Source organism: Apteryx rowi, unplaced genomic scaffold, assembly GCF_003343035.1.
Source record: "Apteryx rowi isolate R43461 unplaced genomic scaffold, aptRow1 scaffold_27, whole genome shotgun sequence".
Taxonomy (NCBI): Eukaryota; Metazoa; Chordata; class Aves; order Apterygiformes; family Apterygidae; genus Apteryx; species Apteryx rowi.
Genome location: NW_020449085.1, coordinates 4187832 through 4202468, shown reverse-complemented (window position 1 = coordinate 4202468; position 14637 = coordinate 4187832). Strand labels below are relative to the sequence as shown.

The 14637-nt window shown below is 41.9% G+C and overlaps 1 protein-coding gene across 1 annotated transcript in view; it reads left to right on the top strand.

Moving 5' to 3' along the window:
- Nucleotides 1–14637, top strand: part of TMEM266 (transmembrane protein 266) — a 62407-nt gene that overhangs the window by 32113 nt on the left and 15657 nt on the right. The window contains exons 7-9 of the mRNA XM_026068281.1: nt 730–786; nt 2576–2714; nt 4366–4481. Of these exons, the coding sequence (XP_025924066.1) occupies nt 730–786; nt 2576–2714; nt 4366–4481 (312 nt within the window). The remainder of the gene's footprint in view (nt 1–729; nt 787–2575; nt 2715–4365; nt 4482–14637) is intronic.

Here is a 14637-nt window from a genome sequence, read left to right as displayed (position 1 = left end):
AAAAAAAAAAAAAAAAAAAAAAAGGGAAAGATGCCATTGGATTTTTTAATGGGAATTCACCATTGGTTCATTCTGTGTTCATTCTTTATTCCTCTTTCTGAGCTATTGATGCTACTCATAGCTGTTTTGCTTAATAGTGCAGGATTATGGAGATATTTTCTCCTTCCCCCTATGACTTTCTGGGATTTTATAATAAGGCAATGGCCCTGTACTCTGGAGAGGGAAAATAAAAGCCTCTGCTCTTCAGTTTGGTGAAATATCAGTAGCTTCACACATTACTGGGGGGAGTAGTGCCTCTTTTCTTAGAAATCAATAAGCACTGGCATATCCAAGATGGCAAGAAAAGAGAATCTCTCCCCATTCAAGCACCTCTGAGAGGGCCTGAGAGCAAATCTTACATAGACTTGGGAGTTGGGGGGGTTTCGGTAATCTGAATCTCACAAATCTAAAAGAGAAGCTGTAGGAGGATGGAAAGACTGATGAACGTGGGACCTTGGAACTCGCTTAGGGAAGTTTTGCCGAGTTCATATGGTGGCTGGAAAGCAGTGCCTCCTTTTATAATAGAGAAGCGTAGCTATTTCTAGATCCTCTGTATTATTTAGAAGAAATGCTTAATGCTTAAGACAAAAAAAAAATCTCCTAGTATCACTAAAATAGTATAAGGACTAAATGTTTATTTTAGATTACAGTAACTTTTGTTGTCTTTTTTTCTCTAATCTRTTTTACTAGACTGTTTTGAGGATTGTGGTCCTTGGCATATGGGATTATATTGAAAACAAAATAGAGGTAAGCACTCCTACTCTTTGTATTGTTTTCCAGGCAGGCACAGTAGGAATATTATGTACTGCTTCAGGTGGCTTTGTGATAGACCTGATGCAATACAGGTGTCTTTTAACTGATACTCAGAGATGAAAGCACATTCCTCTTGGCATATGCATGTATGCGTAGCTGTATGAGGTAGTCCCTTTTCCTATAAGACTTCCAGAAGAGTGCAAGTTTCAGCCATATTTAGAAATATTGTATTTCTAGGGGAGAAAATTGTGGGGTTTTGCTCCATGTGGGTGTGAATTTTATTGTTAGACCTATGCTAGCCAAACTGTTGACAGTGCTACCCTGAGAGAATGAGCAATAGGAGCAAAAATTGTCATGCAACTTGTGTACCACCTGCCCATAATCAAGTTGAAATTAGAACTGGTTGCAAAATTTTATGCAGTTTTCTGATAGAAAATAGTAATTTGACAACCCCCCCAAATTTCTTGTGAAAATTTTTTAAAATTAAATCTGACTTTTGAAAAAAAATTGTAATTTTTACTTCAAATTAAAAATAAGGTAAAATGTGCATGTTGTTCCAGAGACAGACAGGGAAATGCACATATTAAAAGTAACACGTAATCCCAATCCAAGCAGAAATCTGGAGGTCAAGAAAATTAAAAGCTCATTTTTGGTATTGTCTGAAAAGCTAATGCTGCAGAGTATATGACAGGAGGAAATTTGTTTGTTCATTGAGCTTAAGTGAATTCAGATGGCTGCACATTTTTGTAATAAAGTTGAATACCTTTTGATTTGGTTTGCTAAAAACTGAGGTGAAACTCACATTATTCATACAGAGGCTGTATTTTTGAGCAAAATGCAGCAGTTTCAGAGAATTTAGTTTGATAATGTGGAATGGAGTATGGTGGCAGTTAAAAGCATTTCTTTTCAATACACTGAGTTTTTGTGCAAAATTCTGAATGTGTGGTGCTTACAAAACCTGTGCTGCCTCCCTGTGCAAACCATTAGTCAGTGGTCTTTGGCAGCTGGGAAGGCTCTCGGTAGGAACGAGAACGTGAGACTCTGCTCTACTCTGCTGGGCAAGTGTAGGACAGACACAACGCTTTTGCAGGTTTGCTGTGAAATGTGTTTATGCACACATTTCTACTCCTACACCTTGCACGATTGCCTTTTCTGATGCAATCCGCAATGCAACTAATGTCATACAAATACTTCTGAATCCTTCTTTGTCAGAATCCTTGAAAATTTAGCTGCCCACCGAGGGTGAGAGCAGGGAGTCTTTCTTGACGCACAGTGGTTTGCACACCCTTTGCGTAGTCAGGATATGGCCAAGAGCCATCAAGTCTCTTTGCTCCATCTCTTTCTACTTGTCTTCTTGATCTCTTCATTTAGACAGTAAGATCTATGGGCAGGGACTGTATCCTCTTTTGGGGTGGCATTATGCCAACTAACAGGTAATAAATAGCAATGATAATAAAACTCTGGTTGTAATAGCATTTACGCTATCACCTCTACTTGGAGATTTTGGCCAGTAGATCCAAATGCCTTTCTATCTCCCAGCACTCCCACCACACTTTCTCTCTCACCTCATAAAATCTGGGTGAGGCATGAAGGGGTTCTGTTGTGCTGCCTGAAAAGCATGCAGCCTTCCTGGGGCTTGGCCACTCTCCTACCCCTTTCAAATATATATTGTAATTGCATTTCTTTTGAAGGAAGTCGGAGCCTTCAAGACCGCAAGCAGGAATTGCAGGGCTTGTGATCAGGGCTTGTGAGGAGAGGTTTGAAAAAGCTGATTTCTCCCTAGGTATTTGATGGTGCTGTCATAATCTTGTCCTTGGCGCCAATGGTGGCCTCAACAGTGGCTAATGGCCCCAGCAGCCCATGGGATGCTATCAGCCTTATTATCACACTGCGAATATGGAGAGTGAAGAGGATCATTGATGGTGAGTGGTGATTCAGATTGGGACTGTTAGAATTACCTGGCAGGTTGGGAACAAGAAGGTTTAAAAATATGGAATAAGCTTGCTAATAAGATTGCTTGTCAACACTGTTTTTATTGTTCTGCTTCCTCTTACATTTTAAAGCTCTGAGCAGAAGAGAGTTATGACTCCTGTGGAGGAGAGTAGGTCTCGAGTTCATGATGGTATCTGTTGTTCCCCTGTGAACCTTTATAATTGATTGGTTTGTTTTTTTGTGAGGCACCTTCACATCCCCCATCCTGTCAACAGATGCATCTGACCAGCCCCTTTTCCCATCTCTTGCCACCAGACATCGTTCCTGATTCTGCAAAATAATTGCTTCTAATCTGCTTTTCTGATATCTGCTGCAACTTCCCCGTATCCCCCCAGGTAGCTCTGTCTTAGTGCTTTCTTTTCCAAGTTTTTGCCTGTAATATAATTTTTATGTCAGATTCCTGAGTTCTGACAGTGGGGGTTCTCTGCTGAAGGTGCTTTCTGTGAACCTGGCGCGCTGCACAGCGTAACAAGGAAGTACTGTTTTGCACGGTACATCAGTACTGCTTTGCACAGGCCTCTGTGGGGAAGCTCCAGGGGAGGCGAAAGTGCCCCAGCAAGTCAAGGTTGCAGAGAACAGAACCAGTGACTGTGCCTAGAAGCAAAGACTTGAGGAAAACAAAACTTAGAGATGATGAAGGACAGCTCTCCAGGTGTAGGCTACTTTGTGATAATGGTTTCAGACATTTCAGATTACAAGGATAAGAGGTGGAAAAGGAATAAATGAAGGGTCACTTTGCTCTTGTGTGAAAGATCAGGGTCAGGTTGTTATTTCTGGGATAGATGCCCAGGACACTCAGCATTCAGAGTTGAGGAAAGGTTATAGCCCTCTGAGTGAAGTGTCCAAGCAAAGTTCAGGATCTTGTGCAGCTTCACAAAGCATCAAGAATTGCAGTGGCCATAAAACAACTTTGCTGAGAATCTGAGTTTGCCTTAATTAAGACTGGAGCAAAATTTCCAGAGGCATTCAGAAGACCCATTGAAAACTGGGCCATAGCAACTACCTCCTCTTGAAAAGCAATAGAAGTGAAATGCCCTTTTGTTTTTAAAATCTCCTTCTTAGTCTGCTATTTCCATCAAGGACATATTTCCTGCAACCATGCCTAGGAATTAAATGCTTAGAGCTCTGGAATAATTCTTTTCCCAAGAGAGCCATACTGTTGAAGTTTCGAGGGGATGGGCACGACTCCAAGCAGAAAATACTTCTACCCAGCAATTCAGGAAATCTGTGGTAAACACTGGGAAAACATCTGTATTAGTGCAGAAGCTAGGAAGAGCATGCAGGATGCATTTCAGCTCAGCCAGGCAAATGGAGATATGACTGAACAAGGTCTAGACCCTGCTGATGACCTGCATTGTACATGTTAGAAGCCCTTCCCCAAAGAAATACTCTCATTCTGTTTCTAGAAGAAATGCTCCAGTTCTCTATCTGTCTGTGAAAGGGGTGAAATTCTGTGGCCTTTGCAGTACAGGACTAGACTGTTATGAAGATCCCTTCTGGCCCAAAGGTCTGTAAAGGTATTCCCTCTGATAAAAACAAATCACAGCTGGGTTACTTTAAGTGCTTATTTGTGTTTTCCAGCCTATGTCCTTCCAGTGAAAGTGGAGATGGAGATGATGATTCAGCAATATGAGAAGGCAAAGGTTATTCAAGATGAGCAGCTGGAAAGACTAACCCAGATCTGCCAAGAACAAGGGGTAAAGTTCAGTTATCTCTTTTGTTACATATAGCTTGTCCTGGCAAATGAAATGGTTTATGTACTTTGCCACAAGCTAAGGCTTGAGGAATATCACTAGGAGTTCTGTTGCAAGGTGACAGGTTTCAGCGGTAGGGAAATATCTAGCTGCGGTCAGGAAATTGCCAGCTGGGTCTTTGTCAAACAGCGGTTGTCTCCCTCTGCTGCTGTGCATGTGTTTTTAAGGTGAGGAAAACAAGTGCGAGAAATAGAAAAGCAATGTTTCCAGTATTTAATTTATTGAGTAAGTACAGACAATTTGACGTACTATTCAGAACATGCAAAAATCATTGCCATTGTTGGAGACTGCAGCTGTATTAATGTGATATTCCCAGGAATTGTATATGCAGTTGAAAGCTAATGAGTTGCCTAAACTCCTGTTTGCTGTGAAGTTTCCCTGCTTTAAATGCAGCAGGCAGCTTCCCTGTAGGTCAGTCAGAGACTCTTTTGGCAGACTCAAAATGCTGCAACAGAAGCTTCTAGTTGCTGGAAGCAAGTCAAAATTTCAGACTCTTCCCAGGCCCCTGAATGTTCAGTGACTCAGTCTTGAAATAAGGGAGAGCGGAGCTTACAATATCTCAGACAAATATGTTTACATTAAAAAGAAGATGTAAAACCACTGGTTTGCACAATGAACCAAGAGTTCTGAATTACAGGTTGTCTCATGAAAATGAGCTCATGAATAACTTGCTTTAAGGTAGAAACTAATCACGTATGACGAGGCTCAGGCTAAGTGCAGCGTTCAGGCGACCATCAAACTACAACAGAATGATACCCCATGTGACTTATTTCTGTTGTTTCAACTGTAAGGATAACTGTGAGGTGTCTTAGTAAAGCTGGGAGTTCCTTTCTAGCATCAGCGCCCCCTCCATACTTGTGGTAGGTGCTTTTCAAATACAAAATGAGGAGAGCTCTAAATCTGAATGACTCGGTCAGACAAAAAGTTGAAGGGCCTGAGCAGACAGGAGGGGAGGTGACTTATCCCAGAACAAGCCAACTGCCCAGCAGGTGCGTGATCTGAAGGAGGGATTTAGGTGCCCATCTCTAAACTAGGAACCTAAAATATTTGTTAAACTATCAGGATTTAGGTCCCTAAATGGCTTTTGGATTTGTATCCCAAGTCTCTTGGTTCTCTACCTAGGATTCAGCAAATGAACTCCTGATGGCAGTAAGGTGCCTTGTCTGTGTTATGAATTTAGAAAACCCATTGGCAATGCATGCCATTTTATACCGCTGCTTTTGACAGTCTGTCATATTAACTGTAACAAATTTCTAAACCTTACACTTGACTGCTGCAAAAAATTAGTTACATCCAAACATGTATGTTCAGTGGCAAAAGTGCAGTCGTCTTCATATAACTTTGTGCAATGACATTAATTCATTCATCCTTCTGTCATGGTTGGGAAATGGTATATACCTCATTTTACAGAAGAGGGTTTACCATTTGACCAAACCACTAGGCACACCGGAGCAGATTTCTTGAGTGCCACTGCAGTACTTTGTGTATCAGTCCATGCTATTGTGCTAACGTTCTTGCCCTAATGAGACAATCGTAAATTCTGAAACATTCATTTTTTAGGAAATGGATTATGCATCCAGGTAACTCTCTCAATCCCCAAACAGTTTTTGATGTTGTTATTCACAGTGTTGTGTGAGGGTGGGCTCTTTATCCCAACTGGGGTTCAGGAGCAGCTTTTGCCACCCTCCGTTCTGGTCCCTGTGCCTCCTTATCCGCACGCCTGGCTTCCAGAACGTTGAAGCATACTAGACCTAATCTGAACTCTAATGGTTAGCACAGCTGTATATCAAGCACAAAGAAATACTGCATTGGTAGATGAGTAAATCTGTGGAAACAGAGCAGGTTCCCTCCTAGCTTTCAAGTGTCATCAGCTATGGAAAAATATGGACTACAGAAAAATGACAGCATACTAATCTCTCTTATTTTACTGTCCTGAGTTCCTGCCAAACAAATGTCTCAGCTGTATAATATGAGGTAAATGTACTAATTTGCTGCAGTTAGCAACATAAGACATTGACACAAGTACTGCATCCTTCCTTTGTAAATTAATAGCTTCATAATTCAGTCAAGAACAAGTTGTCAGCATTATAATATTCACATTAACATTGTGTACAGTATCTGGTGGGAAAAATATGTCCTAATGGCATTTAACGTCTAAAATTCTGCCAGGTTTTTGCTTTTTCATTTGATCATCTTTCCTGACCTTTTTAAAGGCTTGCTCGTTCATGGAGTTTGAGCATGGATGCCTGTGTTTTTGAGTGAAGGGGTGCCTGCAGCCATCTGACTGCTCTCAACTTTGGAGCCCCAGCAGGGAGGGATTGCAGGTTGCCCTGTCTGTGCAGTGTCATCTCCAGCATGGGCAGATGGGATAGCTGGGAGCCACCTCGAGCCACATCTGCTCGTAGGGCTTGCTCTGATGCCCCAGATACATGCAAGATCTCTCTCCTCTGGGCACACGTCTAGGGCAGCCCAGTGCTCCCTACCAAGTAAGAAGATGGGGCAGCCCACTGTGGCTGCCTGCGTCCCAGCAGTGTGGCTGTAGCTACTGACTCATCCTGAGGCTGCTACTTAGTGGCCACACTCATGATTTGTGTTGATTTATTGATTATAGACAGGGTTGAAAACATTCCTGTTAAAAAGGTTGCTCAGCGCTTCCTTTTTTAAGACCCTGTGTTCATTTCTTACTGCTTTGCCACATGTTAACCAACTGGGACTGAAATTCTCAATACCTGGCATCTTTCCCAGATTAAATTATTTTAAAAGTTTCAAACAAAATATTTGTGACTTCTGAAGAGGAGTTGGGAAAAACTAACCTGTTTTTTCCAGTTTAAAAAAGAAGAAAAAATGGCCAGTTCTTTGAGAAGCATTATGTCCCCCTGTTTTGTAAGTGGTACTTAACACTTTACAGGCAAGTAGCCTTCTTGTCACGGCTGAGTTTTTAGCTATACTTCTGAGCAGCAACAGATGCCCTGTGTTAACACAAACTGTGTGGTTTGAGTCAACCTTGTTGTGTGTATGCACGAAGTGGAGGAACTGAAGTCGTAAAGGCAACCTCTCTCTGGTATTTCTTCTCGTGCAGGTTTGCTGAGTGGACTTGTATCTTGTTCATAATTGATTTAGACATAGTCAAATGTACGTAACTATATGGTCAGTTTAAGTTGGCCTAATTTAGCATGGCCACTGAGGGAGGCATTTCCCTCTTCTGCCCAGCTGCCTTCTCCTGCTTACTTGCACAAATTCCTGTGAGGAAACTGATCTGGAATCTAATGGGTTTAAGATTAACCTAACAAAAATTATCAGTTTTTGTGGGGAGATTTTTTCTGGAATCTGGTTCACTCCACAGTTGTAGAAATACTTCTGTTGGCCAAAGGTAAGACATACAAAGGCAGGAATGAATGATGAGTGTGTAGGACTAAAAGGAAAGCAAAACCACCTGTTTGCCAACTTATAGCAGTTTAAGGCTTTTTTTTTTAAAGGGAAAAGCCAGGGAGAAAGAAAACTCAGTGAAAAGGTAGGGTAGCAAAGAAGAGGACTAGGACAAGTAGTCAAAGACAAGTATCTGGCTACACTGTACCAGCAAGCACATTCTCCCCAGAAATCACCCAGCTGGGGTTTCTGTCACATTTTTTGCTCAGGTCCCAGTTGCACAGCTCCTAGGGGCGAGGCCAAGATGATTTCACAGCCCAGGAGATCCGTGATTACCCACCTGTGTCACTGCTGCCCCACCCCTCTCTATTTTGGGAACTAGCCCTCATCCCTGGGATGAGCCAGGAGCAGTGCCTTCCCCAGGGCCCCCAACCTGGTTTGCCTTCAGATGCCCCTCTCCATCTCTTCTGCGCAAAGCGTTTTGGGGGTAAGGTTGGCTGTAGCCGCCAGGCCAGTGTCTCATCATGCCAGTGCCTTTGACCGGGCCAGCAACTATGTGTGCCACCCATGGCATCTTCACCTCTACGACTGTGCCACCCAACCCTGAAAAAAGCTCTTCGTGCCAGTCCTCCCACTCTCGAGGCGACTCTGAGTAGCCCCTTTGCTCCATGCTTCACACGTCCCCTCACCTTAGTTTTATTCTGTAGTGATCAAATATATATGATATAGCCCGTTTCAATGAGAAGAACGTGAGCTGTTCATATCGACCCAAGCAGGAATCTGCATGTGCATCTTGGCCTGTGTAGCAGCAAGCAGTGCAGCAAACAGAAGTGGGAAAAATGGAGTCTACCACCTAAAAAAATTAAAAGGAGGAAAAATGCAACCTCCCTTTGTCTTGCTTTTTAAATTAATGTTTCATTTGTTAGTTGTGTGTTGTTTTGGCCAGTGGTAGGGTATCACAAGTGTAAAGTATGTTTCCATTTCTGAACGACATTGAAGATGTACTCTTGCAAACATGAAAACTCTTTCCAGATGTTGATTTTTGGCTAACCATACATCTGAAAACCAGAATATATTTTATGAATTATAGTTGCATGGACCACCACTTTGGTCTCTGTAGTACCCCACTGACACTGTTCGAATTGTTTGCTGTTTTGTTTATTCTCCGCTGGCCAAGAGAGATGTCATTAAATGGGAGTGGAACGTTAGGGCAGTCAAGGCAGAGAGTACTGAAAGGGCTGAGATGGCTGTACAAGACTTCACAAAACATGAGAAACATTAGCAGTCACAATAACAGGATTTTCTGAAAATTGGGGAGGTAAAACAGTCTCACCGGAATTATTTATCAAAAATATAAAAAGAGTACATTGCTGACGGTATTGTTTTATCAGAATAGCTTAAATTAAACTGCAAAATGAAGAAAATTCCAAAGTTTCATTAACAATGCAAATTCCAGTCAGGGAAGATTGGTTTTTTTTTTTCTGGAATCAGCTGTAAAGGAATTTCCATTTCTGATAATAGATTGACATATGATCTTTTCTGTTTAACTTTCATAAGAGCCCTTCAGCTGACTACAGTCCAAGACTATGTATTCAACCTTATCACAAGAGCTCCTTTTCTGTCAACTCCTACAGAATTAGGTTTTTAATCATTCTCAAAACTGTAACAACTATGGAAGTTGTAATTTCTTTTTTATCTTGGAATATAATTTGTACAACAGGTGCTAGTTTAATGACAGGGCTATTTAGCTGGTAAAATTACCTATCGGAGAAATAACTTATGTTATCCTTTTGCAATAATTTTAATTTATTTCTAACTACCAGTCATTTTCTTAGTGACTGGAAGGCAGCCAAGGTCATCCTGTGTTTCATTCTGTCTATAAATCATTAGTTTGCAACTGTCTCCTGATTTTTATTGTTACCAACAATGGCTAAACTAATGGAAATAAACACTGGATTGTATCCCACTGGCAGATGAGTTTTAGGGCAGGGCATGCTGTGCAGACAGCCCTAATAGAATTAAGCAAAGTTACTGCTCCTATTGCATTAGGCACAAGTAAGCGTCTTTCTAAAATGTTCATTGATCTCTCCGAAACTGTCAGTCATACTCTGTTGCTAGACCATTAAAGAGAAGTACTATATGATTCACTGCCAAGTCTGACCCTTTTTGAGTCTTATATGCATGTTGTGAAATATCAGATAGGATGGGTGGTGCTTTTTATAAATCCGGGCATGTGAAGTCAGATGTTCTCTAGAGCTCTGTGTAGGTCTCTGTCATTTTGCCTGCTTATAAATAATTACCTAAGGCATTCTTTAAGTGAGGAAATGCACAAGGGTGCCCTGTAGTAATTTCTGTTTTGTTTCCTGCCAAAACATTGTTAAGTGTGTGTTACAAGAGGACATGCAACAAGTTTTGAAAACACTAAATGAGCTTAAATCTCCCAGCAATGAGCTTTCTCTCCATGCCTGACAATCTAGTTACCCATTCTTGTGTGAGACGGTGTGTAACTCCCTTTTTCTTGGTAGTAAGGGTATTTTCACATTAGCCACAGGTATTGCACTTTTACTTTGCACATGTTTAAACGTATTATTAGCATGCAAAACATACTGCAATTTTAGCATGGTTTTCTTTTGCCAGTTTTGAAAAGATCATGTATGACTTAATCCTGTGCACACTCCAGAACTGTGGTTTAAAAAATGTAGCCCAGCACTTGTGAGGCTGCGTGTGGAGTGCTGTAGCCTGTCTGGGCTCCCCGATACGAGAGAGACTTGGACATACTGGAGCAAGTGCAGCAAAAACCACTGAGATGTTTGGGGCTGGAGCACACGGCACAGGAGAAGCTGAGGAAGCTGGGTTTGTTCAGCCTTGAGGAGAGGAGGTAAAGGGGGGGATCTTATTGCCAACTTCAGCTCCATCATGGGAGGGTGTAGAGGAACTAGAGCCAGGCTCGTCTCAGAGGTGCGCAGTGACAGGAAAAGAAGCAGTGGACACAAGCTGGAATAGGAATTCCTATTAAGTATAAAAAAAAACTTTTTCACCATTAGGATGGTCAGCCACTGGAATGGGCTGCCAGAGATGTTGTGGTATCTCCATTCTTGGAGACATTCAAAACTTGACAGGCCCTGAGCAATCCAAGATAAGTGGGCTTGCTTTGAACAAGGTGTTGAGGTGACCCTCAGAGGTCCCTTCCTACCTAAATTATTTTGTGATATCTATGATGTTTTCAAATGTATTTTTCCATTGCAAAGTATGTTAGGGGACTATTGATACAGGAACCCACCAGAAGCTACCACAGTATGTGTAGCTAAGGATAATGAATATCATAGGTGTCATGGTAAATAACTTTAGTAGCAGTGTCAAAGGGACCAGAGCTCAGCTTGTAATCTCCGTAAGTCAGCAGTTAGTTTACGTCAGTCTCCTTGCTCTAAGCAAGTTATCTTCCGCACAACAGTGTGCCTGTGACTTCCCCACTGGCTCTCCGTGGCGTTTATGTGGTTCCTAGCACAGAGCTGATACCTATGAATAAGTCTTCTTTTAAAACAAATCAAAGCATGCATATAAGTTTTTGTGCTTTATTTTTCCCCATGTTATGCATTTATTGAACACACAAGCCCTTGTAGGGTGAAGGAAGGATGATTTGCCTGAAAATATGAAACATGACTTTCTCAGCAGAGGTCTCTTGCAGTACTCCTGTATTCAGGAGGCCCAGGTCTACCTTCAGATAGCTGCATCAGCTCCTGCCTGCAAATAGAAATTTCATGTGTTTAACTTGGCCCAGAATTTTTACTTAAAAAGAACATTATATTTTACACCTTTTACTGATTTATTTAACATGCCCTGGAGTATGTGACATGCAGTCAGAGCAATCTCATTAGCTCTTTTACACATTAGGACTGCCCGAGGTCAGTGTTCAATATAATGTTCAGGAGATATAAGCACCTGCAACGTGATTTGCTCATGCAGTCTCTCATTGAGAGACCCATAAAGAACAGCCACTTCTATTTAACCTAACCTTTGTTGTTAGTGGGTTGCTTTTAGTAGCCAAAACTGTATTCCAGCTTCTAAAATATCTTAGTCTAATTTTAAGTATTAATTGGAAACAATTAATATTGAACCAATCTCCTGAGTAGGTGTATGCCTTTCATGAGCTAAAAAGCTTAGGAGAATGTGTTTCCTGTTTAAGTTTTTCTAGAAATTTTTATGAATGTTCTTTCATTTTTTTRAATCAGTGCTTATAATAAAACCTCCAGTCCCTTTTCAAACATGCTAACTTAGGTTAAGAGAGTTTGATTTGCATTTTTAAGCAGTATATTGAGTTGAATTTTGGCTCTGTCTTATGTTCTGCATCTGTAATGGTGTTATATTTCTGCATCTCTATGGACAAGTTGTACAGGTTACTTTGCATCAGTAATAGTGAATATGGGACTGCCACAAATGCCATTAATACAATGAGTTCACTCTGTCCGTGGAAAAGTCGTAGTTGCACACATGACAGTTTTTACTTCCCTCTTCCCAACTATTTTAATGACTACAAAGACTTCAGGGCAAACATGAGTGGGACCTGGAAGGGAATGGTGGGACTATTCGTGATAAAGGAAGGATGGAAGGGAGAGCCCGTGTTAACCAGCTGCAGCTGCGGGGTGCCATAGGCGACAGCAATGTTTCTGCTGTGATCTTCCAGCACGTCTCTGCATGCCGTTGTTCACCTCGCGCACGATGCCGACGTGCGGGGCACTGGGCTGCTCTGCTCTGCCTACAGATTCAGTCCTCCTGTCTGCTCTTGACAGTCTCATCTGCAGTTCTGGATTTTAGACCAGCTGAACTTGCTCAAGGGTAAGAGCTGAAAATAGAACAGACATATGGATTGTGTTTGCAGCAAGCAATAAAAGTGGGTTCACATATCACTTAAAAGTTACAAGCCCTGCATATGCCTTTCATACTTGGGCAGTGGATGAGGGAAGCATTGCTTGAGCCAGGACATCAGGTCTAGGTTTCGGTTTCTTCTAGGATGTTATACTTGTGAGATCTTCAGAAGCAGGTGCTTTCTCTGGTGCTGTGGTTTGGACATGTATTTCTGCCCTTTAAACATGAGATGGCAGCAAAGCCTCTTCTGTTGTTGACGTTATCAGAAGTAGTAGTTGGTCACCTGGATCACTGTGGTGTTCACTTTCTGTGTGATTCCAGTTTTGCCTGTGGTCTGTGTGGCTGTGATTCAACCAAGGTGTAATAATTTTTCTTATTTATTTTATAAAGATTCGTTTGGACTAAATGCAGTTGACCAGTGCGGTGACACCAGACGATGGTCCGCAGACTGCTGCTGGGTTCAGCAAGCCAGGCTGAGTAGTTCGTAGCTTGTTGGCAGAGTCTTATTAAACAATAAAATTTATGAACTCATCTGTTAAAAGCTGAATGGTGACCTGGCATAGAAATGTTAAGCGTTGACAGTATCTGTGGATTCAAAATGTTTGGAAACCCTTCCTTTATTGATTGGAGCACACAAGTGGGCATAAGGAAGTCTTATTTCTCTCCTCATTTTTGCCATAGGTTCACTGTGGCAGGAAGGTTTTTGCTTATGTGCTTCTTTCTTCACATCTATAAAACGCAGCGATCCTCTTCAAGCCTTTGGTCATTGCAAGGTTCAGCCAATCTTTGTAAATGCTTAAGCTGCTTAAATTGGGTGTGATGCAGAAGTACAACATGATGATATTGTTTTGTTGAGCTCACTTTTAAATGGTTTTATCTATTTGCCTTCTACCTGCCAATATTTTTTATCTTCCAAGAAAAAAGAAATCAGATCCTGCCTCTAGGCCAGAATTAAGCATGTTAGGGGCAATAATTTTTTTTCTAATGCATGGGAATGTTGAAGGATGAAATTTGAGATGTGCAAGGACAGTACCAGTGCCAAATTCTTACTGCCTTTTAATCTGAGCTAGGCAACTATGTGTGATTAAGCAATACCTTTTGAAAAATCTCCAAATGAATTTTTTACTATTGTTTTTGAGCGTATTTCTCCCTTCAAACCAAGGGGATGTCTGAAAGGGAATCTTTCTTGTTTTTAAGATGAAATGTGAGATATTTGGGGGTTTCTTTTTAAGACTGAAAATTAAGCACTGAAATGCTCTGTGTTGTAACATCGGTCTCTGGACAGCCCTTTCACCGCTGAATGGCGCGTTCATACGCTCACCTCTGCAGTGGCACCAGCACCTGGTGGCTCGGGACGCTCAGGGCGGCAGGGAGAGCAGTTGGTGCTCCCTGCTGGCTGCTCCTTCCTGCCTGGCTAACCGGCAAACACAAAAAGCACCAGCTGGGACCTGCCGTGGAGGTTTCAGTGAAGAGATCGAGGGGCAGGGCTGTATTTGACATTTGCTGATGGTACTTGACTCCGGTGGCTGCCCCGACAGGTACCTTTGCTTAAGAGCAGCGGGTGTTTCATGCAGCCAGCTGTCCACAGCTGCCAGAGCACATCCACTGATTTCGAGAGGACAAGCTGTGTGTTGTATTAAATCCTTGTTTAGTCGGTGGTTTGAAAATGACCCAGAGCGCTTAAACTGCCCTTTTGCTCTCTAGATTTGAGTCTTGCAGTGAGCTTTCCAGTTCCTGTAAGCTCCTTGCCTTTTGCTCTGGAAAGCAGATGTCAGTCTCCAGATACAGCAAACTGAAATCTCTGTTTTTTCTTTTCTCTTTTTTCTTTCTAAAACCCCTGGGAACTGCGTCTCGCTTCCCCTGCCGTCAC